The following is a 13,000-nucleotide window of genomic DNA, read 5'->3' as shown; positions in this document are numbered from 1 at the left end:
GAGGACTGAAAAGGCTAATCAAGCACAACAGTCTCACATAGAAGTGGGAAAAGATAAAGAGGGAAGGAGAAGAAGATTAAAATTAAATGGATTGACACAAAATGTGCACAAACAAAGAAGTAAGAATCCTGACACTTAAGAATGCTACATTGCTCATTTTGACAGTGCTGGGAAATGCCTGCAGGGAACTGTTAATCCAATACATACAGGGAAACAAGAGAGAGGGTCCCACTGGCAAAGATAAGTGTAATATTTCTATTTCTGAAGGCAACATTTTGAATTCTTGTCAAACAAAAATATTATGATTAAGGTCTGGGGTCACACATTGAAATAAGACAAGCCGAAAATAAAAATACTTTGATATATTTGCCCTGTGCACTTTTTCACCCCAAACTAGACATATATCATCAATGTTCAGCGTTTCTTGTTGCTGTCATTTCCCAGAACATCTAGCCCAACTTGTCAGTTCTTGTTCTTAAGGTTCCCTTTTCAAGTTATACGTCAAGTCTCTCTTCGCAGAGCCTGTTCTCTAGTTAGCAGCATTTTCAGGTCCTTGTGTTTCTGATTTGCTTATTTTCTTGATCAAGTATGATTTTATACTTAGCACTCATATGCTTATTAATCCTGTGTTGTTTTCTGAACTCACCATGTTAATTATTAGAAGTGTAGGGCAGCAGATTTTACTGGGATGCAGAAAGCCAGCAGAACATCCACCAGCATTCCAGAGTGAACACTAAAGTGAATAGCTGAACTGTGCAGCTCTACCAACACTTTGGTCAGCTTTGTACTTCATCTGAGGCATAAATCGGAGCTGAGCTGACACCTCTGCAGAGACTCATCGTTAGGCTTGTAACTGCAAACTGACATCTGGCTGAATGTCCATCCATCCATCCATCCTCTTCCGCTTATCCGAGGTCGGGTCGCGGGGGCAGTAGCTTAAGCAGAGAGGCCCAGACTTCCCTCTCCCAGCCACTTCTTCCAGCTCTTCCGGGAGAATCCCAAGGCGTTCCCAGGCCAGCCGGGAGACATAGTCCCTCCAGCGTGTCCTGGGTCTTCCCCGGGGCCTCCTCCCGGTTGGATGTGCCCAGAACACCTCACCAGGGAGGCGTCCAGGAGGCATCCTGATCAGATGCCCGAGCCACCTCATCTGACTCCTCTCGATGCGGAGGAGCAGTGGTTCTACTCTGAGCCCCTCCCAGATGACTGAGCTTCTCACCCTATCTTTAAGGGAAAGCCCAGACACCCTGCGGAGGAAACTCATTTCAGCCGCTTGTATTCGCGATCTCGTTCTTTCAGTCACTACCCATAGCTCATGACCATAGGTGAGGGTAGGAGCGTAGATCGACTGGTAAATTGAGAGCTTTGCCTTACGGCTCAGCTCCTTTTTCACCACGACAGACCGATGCAGAGCCCGCATCACTGCGGATGCCGCACCGATCCGCCTGTCGATCTCACGCTGCATTCTTCCCTCACTCGTGAACAAGACCCCGAGATACTTGAACTCCTCCACTTGGGGCAGGATCTCTCCCCCAACCCTGAGAGGGCACTCCACTCTTTTCTGGCTGAGGACCATGCTCTCGGATTTGGAGGTGCTGATTCTCATCCCAGCCGCTTCACACTCAGCTGCGAACCGATCCAGAGAGCTGAAGATCACGGCCTGATGAAGCAAACAGGACAACATCATCTGCAAAAAGCAGTGACCCAATCCTGAGTCCACCAAACCGGACCCCTTCAACACCCTGGCTGCGCCTAGAAATTCTGTCCATAAAAGTTATGAACAGAATCGGTGACAAAGGGCAGCCCTGGCGGAGCCCAACTCTCACTGCAAACGGGTTTGACTTACTGCCGGCAATGCGGACCAAGCTCTGACACCGGTTGTACAGAGGCCGAACAGCTCTTATCAGAGGTCCGGTACCCCATACTCCCGGAGCACCCCCCACAGGATTCCCCGAGGGACACGGTCAAATGCCTTTTCCAAGTCCAAGTCCACAAAACACATGTAGACCGGTCCGGCAAACTCCCATGCACCCTCCAGGACTCTGCTAAGGGTGAAGAGCTGGTCCACTGTTCCGCGACCAGGACGAAAACCACACTGTTCCTCCTGAATCTGAGGTTCGACTATCCGACGGACCCTCCTCTCCAGAACCCCCGAATAGACTTTTCCAGGGAGGCTGAGGAGTGTGATCCCTCTATAGTTGGAACACACCCTCCGGTCCCCCTTTATCTGGCTGAATGTGACGGACAAAATAACAAACACACCAATGAGCAGGCGCTGGACCTATAACTGGAAGGGACCTCGATACCTTCACTAGATGTTATACCGTTCTTCAGAACTAGCTGTGTTTATCGCTGCTTCTTTCAAAGCTGATAGCTGATGATCTACTCTCTTTGGAGGAGAAAGCACACAAACTTTCAAATGGCCTTGAAGATACTCTCCAGATAACTTAGTGTTGGATCGGTACTAAAATTTTGACTTCTGTATTGATACTGGCTTTTGGATCTCACAGCTGATACCAAAAGAGATCTAAAGGAGATAGTGGATAACTCTAAAACCCCTTGTCTTACTCCAGCCTCCCTGGTGTGCCATGCCATTGCGTTGCGCTATGCACTGGTCTCCGTGACCTCTCCTCCCCTTTTTCCATGACATGGCACCTCAACTCGTGGAGCCACAATATTTTTTGGAATTTTTTTTTTTCCTGGTAACGGAAGGTCAGTTTGGGGATTGTGTACCCATGGCAGGCAGCACATTTCTGTGAATGTTTTCTTATTCAGTTTGCACTTGTTGAGGATTACGTGCCATTGATGTTCATTCTAACTGTGACTTTCCCAACAGGGCAAGAAGGACGTGTGTCAAATTTTCAACAACATTCTGCGGCGACAAATCGGAACCCGGAGCCCCACCGTCGAATACATTTGTTCCCATCAGCAGATCTTATTCAAGCTCCTTAAAGGGTGAGTTTCAAACAGAAAAGGGCTTGAAGCAACATTTCTATGTATTAGCACATTTTAATACAAGGGGAATATAGCATCATAGCTAGCAAAATTGACAGTAGAAAAGTATATATATCCATCCATCCATCCATCCATTATCCAACCCGCTATATTCCAATTACAGAGTCACGTGGTCTGCTGGAGCCAATCCCAGCCAACATAGGGCACAAGGCAGGAAACAAACCCTGGGCAGGGCGCCAGCCCACCGCAGGGCAAACGTATATACAACAACAGTATATTTTTGTATAGTCGTAAATCACACGTCAAATGCCTCAGTGGGCTTTAACAGGCCCTGTTTGGCAGCCCTCCATCCTTGGACTCTCCATGAAGAAAAGATAAACCTCCCTTAGAAACCTACAGGAAAAAAAAAAAATTTTGGGAAGGGCAGTTCAAAGTGAGATCGCCTTTCTGTGTTGGTTGGGCACGTAAGAGCAGGGTCAGCACTAGAGAAGAAAACACTAATGTAGGAGCACACAGTATTATATTTTTAAAAGTGCAGACAGGCCTAAAGTAGCCTTAGTTTCAGTAGCACGTAGAAGACTGTGACACATCTCAATAATAGGTCCATCACTTGGGCATTGTATTTTTTAGCTTTAAAGCAGCAAGCAGACTAATTCTAATTGTAAATAACATAACAAAAGAACAGTGGAGTAATAGTGAAAGGTATTATAAAGTTAACATTAAAGAGACGGTCCACCCATTGAAGTTCACGTCCAGTTAAGCAGACACCTACAGCCTCCGTGTTCATTTGCATCGTGAGCAGCAGCAGAAAACGTGGATTGGGAGCAGTGGCTCAGTCTGCCACTGCACAGAACCTAAAGAAAGGAAATGGATTGGTCACTGTTTGAGCCAAACTAGATCTGCCAATTTCAATGTGTTAAAGCAATGCAAGTTTGGGAGACTAAGCTAAAGCTGATTTTAAAAAAAAATGCACCTTTAGAAGTTCTTAAAGACTTTCACAGAGCCGGCCTGGCACGTCTCAGTCGGTAGAGCATTTCATAATTTAGGGGGCACAGTTTGCTCTGAGGATGTTGATGGAGAAGTATACAGAAGGCCAGAAGGAGCTGCATTGTGTCTTTGTGGACCTGGAGAAAGCATATGACAGGATGCCTCGAGAGGAGCTGTGGTATTGTATGAGGAAGTCGGGAGTGGCAGAGAAGTACGTAAGAGTTGTACAGGATATGTATGAGGGCAGTGTGACAGTGGTGACGTCTGCGGTAGGAGTGACGGAGGTGGAATTACATCAGGAATTGGCTCTGAGCCCTTTCTTATTTGCAGGTTGATAGACGAGATTAGACAGGAGTCCCTATGGACTATGATGTTTGCTGATGACACTGTGATGTGCAGAAGAGTAGGGAGCAGGTTGAGGAGACACTGGAGAGGTGGAAATATGAGAGGAAAGGGATGAAGGTCAGTAGGAAAAAGACAGAATACATGTGTGTGAATGAGAGGGAGGTCAGTGGAATGGCGAGGATGCAGAGAGTATAGTTGGCAAAGGTGGATGAGTTTAAATATTTGGGATCCACAGTACAGAGTAATGGGGAGTGTGGAAGAGAAGTGAAGAAGAGAGTGCAGGCAGGGTGGAGAAGAGTGTCGGGAGTGATTTGCGACAGACTGGTATCAGTAAGAGTGAAAGGGAAGGTCTACAGGACGGGTAGTGAGACCAGCTATGTTATATGGGTTGGAGACGGCGGCACTGACCAGAAAGCTGGAAGTGGCAGAGTTAAAGATGCTAAGATTTGCATTGGGTGTGATGAGGATGGACAGGATTAGAAATGAGGACATTAGAGGGTCAGCTCAAATTGGACGGTTAGGAGACAAAGTCAAAGAGGCAGGATTGCATTGGTTTAGACATGTGCAGAGGAGAGATGCTGGGTATATTGGGAGAAGGATGCTAAGGATGGAGCTGCCAGGCAAAATGAAAAGAGGAAAGCCTAAGCAAAGGTTTATGGATGTGTTGCACGTGAGTGTAATAGAACAAGATGCAGAGGACAGAAAGATATGGAAGAAGATGATCCGCTGTGGCAACCCGTAACGGGAGCAGCTGAACGAAGAAGAAGTGCTGAAAGCCACTTTACTGGTTCTTTTCTGCCTGGTTCTCAGTACGTTGAGCAGGTCAGTGTTTGAGGATCGAACGCAGCACGAGAGACACTCCAGAACATGAGCAGGAATGAGATTATCAACAGCCTTATGTACACCCAACAGTACTTTAAAATCGATCCTAGAGGACATTTGCGGCCAGTGCAATGAAACCAAAACTGGTGAAGTGAGCTCAGCTTTTCTTTTTTTGGTTCATATTCTTCCTGCCACATTAACACATTTCTTGTTTAATAGCTGAATATTATGGTGTTGTGAAACATACCTCAAACAAATTAAATTATTTTAAGGAATGGCATATTTTTTCCAGGTCAAGTTGGGGGAAAAAATATGGATTCACTCAGTGTTGTGGAAAATTGAAGGAATGACCTTGTAATTTGTATCTCTAAAACAAATACCAGCACAAGTCTACGTATGCAACTAAACAGGACTGCTTACAGACCTTACCACGCTGTTGGACTTGGTTAATTGAAAGGTTGCCACAAGAAGAGAGCTGTCATTTGAAACCATGACATGGATTAGAAAACTCCTTCAAGAAGGAAGGTTAGAACAATCTTGATGAGAACAGGCCAGCAAAATTTGCTAGTCCTATCCACTGAATTCTTCCAAAATAATGTCAGATGGAGTTTTGAATGTCCCTAAAGTCCTACTGACCACCTCACCACTTGGTCGCTTATTCCAAGTGTCTGTTGTTCTCTGTGTAAAGAAAAACTTCCTAATGTTTGTGTAAAATTTCCCCTTAACAAGTTTCCAATTGTGTCCCTGTGTTCTTGATAAACTCATTTTAAAGTCACTGTCTCAATCCACTGGAGTAATTCCCTTCATCATTTTGAACACTTCAAGTCAGGTCTCCTCTTAATCTCCTGTTAAGGCTCAGCTCTTTTAATCTTTCCTCATAATTCATCCCCTGTAGCCCTGGAATCAGCCTCGTCGCTATCCTCTGGACTTTTTCTAGTGCTGCTATGTCCTTTTTTTGTAGCTTGGAGACCAAAACTGCACCAAGACTCCAGATGAGGCCTCACCGGTGTCATTGTGTTATAAAACTTCAACATGACCTCCTTGGACTTGGACGCCACATATCAAGGCGCTATATAACTTGACATTCTGTTTGCCCTCTTAATGGCTTCTGAACACTGTCTGGAAGGTGATAGTGATGAGGAAATCCAGCATGGAGTTTAGCAAAAGGTATTGATTGTTCCCAGTCGGCTGTGTCTGAAATTTGGTGTAGGTATAAACAAAATGGGAAGGTTATAAAAGGAAACCATAAAGGAAGACATCATAGCATTAGGATAGAACACGCGAAGTAATATTCATTGGAAATAAAAAAATGAACAATAAAACAAATGGGTGGAAACGGGAGTCAGTGTTTATGACAGAACTGTAAGACGTCGACTCCATGAAATGGGGTTTACATTTACAAAAGCCACCACGTAAACCTAAACAGAACAAAACAAGGTTACAATGGGTTAATGACAAATGGTCATGGAGTGTGGATGAATCACAAATGTGCATTGGCCAAGGGGATGATGCTAGAACTTCTGTCTGGTAAAGAATATACGTAAAGATGACTGCATGACGCAGTAAGGAGACCTGGGTTCGCTTCCCGGATCCTTCCTGCTTGGAGTTTGCATGTTCTCCCTGTGTCTGCATGAGTTTCCTCCCACAATCCAAAGACATGCAGGTTAGGTGGGTTGGTGATTCTAAATTGTCCCTAATGTGTGTGCTTGGTGTGTGTGTGTGTGCCCTGCGGTGGGCTGGCACCCTGCCCGGGGTTTATTTTCTGCCTTGCGCCCTGTGTTGGCTGGGATTGGCTCCAGCAAACCCCCCGTGCCCCTTTAGTTAGGATATAGCGGGTTGAATAATGGATGGATGGATGGATTAGTTTTCCCTAATTATTTATGAAGTGGGGGGTTGCATGTCAGGTAAAGGACCAGAGGAGATGGAAATCATTCACAGGTGTACATTTTGGAATTTTTGGACACTTTTTTCATTCCATTGATGGAAAATGATTTGGTGATGATGAAGTCAATCTTTAGGATGAACATGAATCTTGTCACAGAGCAAAGAGTGTTTTTTCTTCAGTAAACACGTATCAGCTCCATCAAATAGCCAGCAAACAGCCTGGATCTCAATCTGATTGAAAATTTATGGTGGTAATTGAAAGAATCGGTCCATGCCAAGGCTCCATCCTGCAAAGATGATCTATTAATCGTTATTCTGGAAAGTTGCAACCAGCTTGATGTAGATTGTGGTTTACCATTAATGAAGTCCATGCGTCAAAGAATTTACACTGTGATAACAAAGACAGAGGAGGACCAGCAAAGTACTAATTGATTTTTTTTTAAATGAATAATTCCATAAAGTTTTCCACAACAATAAGTGATCCCATGATCTTTCCCTTTACTTGTTATGGGGAAAAAAGAAATGCCATTAATTAAAATAATGTCATTTGTTTGTGGTATGTTTCAAGAAGCTAGAAAGTTCACCTTTTCAAGAGTAACAGTTTTGTTTTATATCTGTGATTTATTTACAGTATTTGCTAAAAAGTAAAACAGCTGGATGAATATCCCCCTAGTCTGGTGATTCCATCATTTTTGCTAGGAGTTTTAGTCCCAACAGAAGTGTATTACAGTAGTCTGCTCGGCTAAAAATAAAAGCTTGAAATAATTCCATCAGAGGTCCCCTTTGCAATATTTATTAAATGAAGGAAAGCAGTCCTTGTAATATGATTAATGTGCGATTGGAAACGTAGTTCTGAATTTATTCAAACATGTAGGTTTTTGACTTCCTGACTTAATTTTTAAACTCAAGTGATTAGGTTTATTTCTAAAAGTCCTCACTTTTCTTTTTGTCACCGATAATTAAAAACCTCTACTTCTTCCTCATGTTTTCCTTAGAGTCTTAAGTGGCTCTCTGGATCACTCAAGGTGTAATGTTAATCTTGTAAGCCTCAGGGTCATTGAGTGAAACGAAGGAGCTCAAGAATGGTGTGACTACACGTAACGGACCACACGACGTACTGCATAGTGGGAGGTAGAGAGGAGGCCCCAACTGGTAGCAGCACTCGTGTTTTGATGAAGGCACAAACACTGAGGGAGAAGATCATGAGTTGCACTGCCCATCTTGAAATGTCACTAGAGGTTACTTGCAGTAACTGCACCAAATCCATCACCGTCACTCTGCTTCACCATGTCTCATTTTTGGCTTTGCTTTCAGCTATGAAACACCACAGGTGGCTTTGAATTGTGGGATCATGCTGAGGGAGTGCATCCGACACGAGCCCCTCGCAAAGATCATTCTTCATTCAGAGCAATTCCACGACTTTTTTAACTATGTCGAAATGTCCACCTTCGATATTGCCTCGGATGCATTTGCTACATTTAAGGTAAGGCCTCCTGCTTCTCCTGACTCTCCTGATCTTTTGGAAACTTGTGAAAATTATTAAAGTTCAGAGCTCTTAAATGCTATGCATCAGTCAGTCAGCCTTTTAGAGCGAGAACATTCTGTCTGGGTGATTTACTGCCAATTGCATACAGAATTAATGAAAGACCATCTTATTGAATCCAGCAGCCTTCACTGAGCGACATAAAGAGAGCAGCACGGTGACCTCATTTGCAGAGCTGTAAGGGGCCTGAACCCTAGCACCGCAGCATCTGGTTAAGCCAGGGCACTGGCCTATCATGGGGTCCACACTCGCACAAGGCCAAATTAGAATAAGCCAGTCAAGCTAGCGTGCTGGTCTCCAATGTATTCTGCCTTCAGATTCTGCAAAAACAGGAGTGGTTGGTTTGGAATGTCGTCCTAGAAACTGAAACAGCTGAACACCAAAGAAATGTAAATAGGCGGTAAGACGACCTTGCATACCTTGGGTTTGCAGTCCGGTGGTGGTGAGGAGGACGTTTTTTTTTTATTTTACCTGAAAAGGCATAAATGTTTACTATAAAATAAATGAATACTTAGATATGTGCTAACCTCCTGCTCAGAGGTGTTAGTTTTGTGTATTTCTTCTGTTATATGTAAAATGTACAGAGTTTTAAAGGAATAGGATATGAATATTTCACATGGGCCTTTTGTGAAGGTCAACAGAACTCAGTACTAGGATCGTCAAAAGTATAGTATCGATAAGAATCGATTGTAACATTTTTAAGAACTCATTTTTCATGGTATTGATTCAACAGCCTGCGTTACGAATGCACCTCCGGTTCACTCTGTCTTTTGACAACCAATGGGCATGGCTGGAGTTGCAGCCCCTTGTCCACCCAATCACAGGTGTTAATAAGATGCCAAATTCAGCAGCATCAGAGTCTTCACCAGCAGGCCTAACCGACAAAGATGGCAGCCAGAATGGCATCTGAATGAAAAAGCTCAAGGTACATGTAAGCCTGTATGCAAGATTTGCTAGCACACAATACCAACTGAAGGGGCTAACACAACGAACATAGCCAAACACTTGAAGAACTGACACGTGGATTGATACAAAGAATTTTGAGATGTAGGTAGTTTATTTCTAAATTATGGAAGCATTAATCAGTATAAGCCAGTGATCTGTTGTGTTTGAAGTAGTGATGTGACGTATGTTGTTGGTTTTTTTTTTTAAAATCAGTTAAACGGTAACACATTGGGATGGTGGCCCACAATTTTTTTTTTTCCCAGTTTATTATGTAGTTTTTATTTATTGAGAGTCAACACTCTTCAGCAAAAGGGTTCTGCCACTTCTTTGAATTTTTAAACGCTCTCTGCCGATGTGCTGTCATATTGTGTTACTTTCTTTTATTTCAATGCATGTGATTTTAATATTACTGTATATTTCATCACATTTACTATAAAATGTAAGGCGCTATAACTTTTCAGTGCTCAGTTACATAAACAGTGGTGCAACTCCTCCATGTGTTCATATACTTGATGTACTACATTAGAAATTGAATTGTGGGATGGGGGTCTGTGTGTATACATCAACGGTATCACAAAAGCACAACTCGGCACTGCAGTGACTGTTATTCGATGACTGTCCTTACTTTGATGACTGCTCACCTCATCCTGTTGAAGAAACAGGTGAAAATTCAAGTCTGCTTTTATTAAGATTCTAACGGTAGGGGGCAAGGAAACCGTAGTTTTTGGGACGGGCCTTAATGCACATTAAGGTTAATGCCAAGGCTCTTGACTACTCCTGTAGTTAATTGCTCCAATGTATTAATGTCTCAATTTCTATTATTTGTTTTTGTCCATGTTAAAGGTTTTAATGCATGCAGAATTGCAATTTATTTAAGTACATTTTTTATTGAGTTACATTATTTACTGTTACTGGGCATCGGAAATGGTGTTGAATTTAAGTAATCTTCTTAATTTTGAATTGACTTTTGAGATTTTGCCGTCATACAAACCCTACTTGGTACTGTTCCTAGATGTGCACGATTGGGTTTGCAGCCCCCCACTGAGCCCTTTAACATCGATCCGAGCGCCTGGCTACCCAACGTCTAACATGGGCTTCTCTTTTTTTTTTTTTGCAGGATTTGCTTGTGAGACACAAGGTGTTAGTTGCTGAATTCCTAGAGCAGAACTATGATGCCGTAAGTACAAAAATATGTTTCACTGCGCTGTCCTTGGCTTCTGTACTGTGCAGAGCCTTGTTTCTTTTATTAGTATCACTGGAGAAAAGCAAATAGCTACCACTCCAAAAACCTTGCCCCCTGAACTGTCTACAGGGCTTATCTGATGATGTGGAAGGTAGGAGCCTTACTGTAGACCAGTGGTTCCCAGCTGTTTTTTGGCCATGCCCCACCTAGGCCTCTTTAAAATCATGATGTCCCCCACTGTAACATATACCTTATTCTTATTATTACCTGTTCAAAAAGTGGACTCCTACTCATGTGGAGGAAGCCCATAATGTCATTGATTTGGTCTAAACAAGCTTCCAAAGAACATGGAAACAAAAGAGGGAAAGGATAGTTGAGGAACTGACAAAGAAATCACTAAGAAATTGTAAAAAAAAAATGAAGCAATATGAAAATACAGCAAATACAGTTTTGAAAACATATAATAAGAGACATGAAAGTAAAGAAGTAAACACAGAGAAGTTTTATTTATTCGTCCACGTGACTGTCGCGGAAACTGCCACATTATAACTTTTTTTTAATTGCCAGTACTTGATAGTAGAAGAGATGAGGAAAACAGCTTTGCGTCTTTCTACTTTTTAACTGCGCCGAGCTGTAAACAATGTGAAGACGAGGGGTCGTGAGAACAAAGTGGAGGTGCGGAATGTCTGGCTGCTCTGCCGGGTCGAGAGCTTCGCAGTTTCGGGCGGCGTTCTCTCTTCTCGTACTGTTTGTGACGCTTCGAGTGCCCCATCTTTCTCCTGGGAGAGTGGAAATCATTGCGAATGAGTGTGATCGGCGCCATCGAAGCAAAACTCTGTTTGTAAATTGCGCTTCATGACTACTTACTGTCCCTTAAGGTGAGTTCAGGTCACTAAAACCCTGCAACATTAAAGGTTGCTTTTGTGATGAATTCTTTTAAGAAGATGGAGGGTTTACATCTAAGAAGTTGTACCGACCTTTTCATGTTAAGTTTTGGACTTTGCAATTTTTCGCTGGGTAACACCTTTCTGATATTGCTCCACTATCTTTCTGCGCAACATTGTGGGAATTGGTGATCCTCTACCCATCTTGGCTTCTGAGAGACACTGCCACTCTGAGAAGCTCTTTTTATACCCAATCATGTTGCCAATTGACCTAATTAGTGTTTATTGGTCTTCCAGCTCTTCGTTATGCTCAAATTTACTTTTTCCAGCCTCTTTTTGCTACTTGTCCCAACTTTTTTGGGAATTGTTGACACCGTGAAATTTTGAATCAACATATTTTTCCTTTAAAATGATACATTTACTCGGATTAAACGTTTGATCTGTCATCTACGTTCTATTACAAATAAAATATTGACATTTGCCATCTCCACATCATTGCATTCAGTTTTTATTCACAATTTGTTTAGTGTCCCAACATTTTTGGAATCCGGTTTGTATTTATGAACTGTCTATTGATAGCACTATTTTCCAAAAGCTGTTGCCACTAACAAAAAATTCCATGGCTATCCACGAGATTGCAGCACTGTAGTAGGTAACTTAAGACACAGCAGCAAAGCTCGCCAGCAAGAAGGCTGCGTCTATAGTAGGGCTGCAACTAATGATTATTTAGGTAGTCGACTAATCGTTCAATTTTTTTCGATTAGTCACAGTTATTGCATGCCTGATTATTTTGATGCTTGCGACCTGTGGTTGCACATTCTGTTCTGGGCTGTAGTGCATGTCTTACCACATTTGCTCACCTGTGAATGTCACCCTAATGTCTCTGCATTAACACAATTAAAATTAATTATAATCAAATTAAAATAACAACCAGTGAAACATATGAACTTAAAAATAATCAGAAGTTTTATATTAGTGTGACCATCACAATAAAAAGAAATACATTAAACAATACCAACTAAAGTGCACATGGTCTCTTAAACAGAAAAAGTGCATTTAATTTAACCAAAAATGGCCACTGGTGTGTCTTAAAGTCCAAAAGTTTAAATAAAGCTTCAATTCAAATAAAATAAAGCAATATAAAAGATTCAGTTCATATATTCCTTATTGCAGTGCAGGAACGTGAGCATTTCGACGTGCTCTGGTGTAAGGCCGGCTCTCTTCTTTGAGACAATCGTCCCAGCTGCTGAGAAGAGACGCTCAGAGGGAGTAGAGGTAGCAGGAATACATAAGAATGATTTTGCAGACAGAGAAAGATGCTTTAATCATCACACTCTGAAGGAAAAGTGTTGTAGTTTATAACATCGTGTACTATATTATGGCAAAATCAAAAAATAACGGACTAAAATATGTAACAAGCTAATTACTGCCAGCATGCCGGAGCCGAGTATATTC

At 42.5% G+C, this 13,000-nt stretch overlaps 1 protein-coding gene and 1 pseudogene across 1 annotated transcript in view; one reads left to right on the top strand and one right to left on the bottom strand.

Moving 5' to 3' along the window:
* The window catches only part of LOC120524051, a 658,450-nt pseudogene that overhangs the window by 25,494 nt on the left and 619,956 nt on the right, over window positions 1-13,000 (bottom strand).
* LOC120524116 (calcium-binding protein 39-like) overlaps window positions 2,822-13,000 on the top strand; it is a gene marked incomplete at its 5' end in the record, with an annotated part of 17,845 nt that continues 7,666 nt past the window's right edge. Inside the window, 3 exons of the mRNA XM_039745993.1 lie at window positions 2,822-2,952; window positions 8,305-8,473; window positions 10,596-10,655. Of these exons, the coding sequence (XP_039601927.1) occupies window positions 2,822-2,952; window positions 8,305-8,473; window positions 10,596-10,655 (360 nt within the window). The remainder of the gene's footprint in view (window positions 2,953-8,304; window positions 8,474-10,595; window positions 10,656-13,000) is intronic.

Source organism: Polypterus senegalus, chromosome 2 (genome assembly GCF_016835505.1).
Source record: "Polypterus senegalus isolate Bchr_013 chromosome 2, ASM1683550v1, whole genome shotgun sequence".
NCBI lineage: Eukaryota > Metazoa > Chordata > Cladistia > Polypteriformes > Polypteridae > Polypterus > Polypterus senegalus.
The sequence above is the reverse complement of the archived record's forward strand: the minus strand, read 5'-3'. Positions and strand labels throughout refer to the sequence as shown.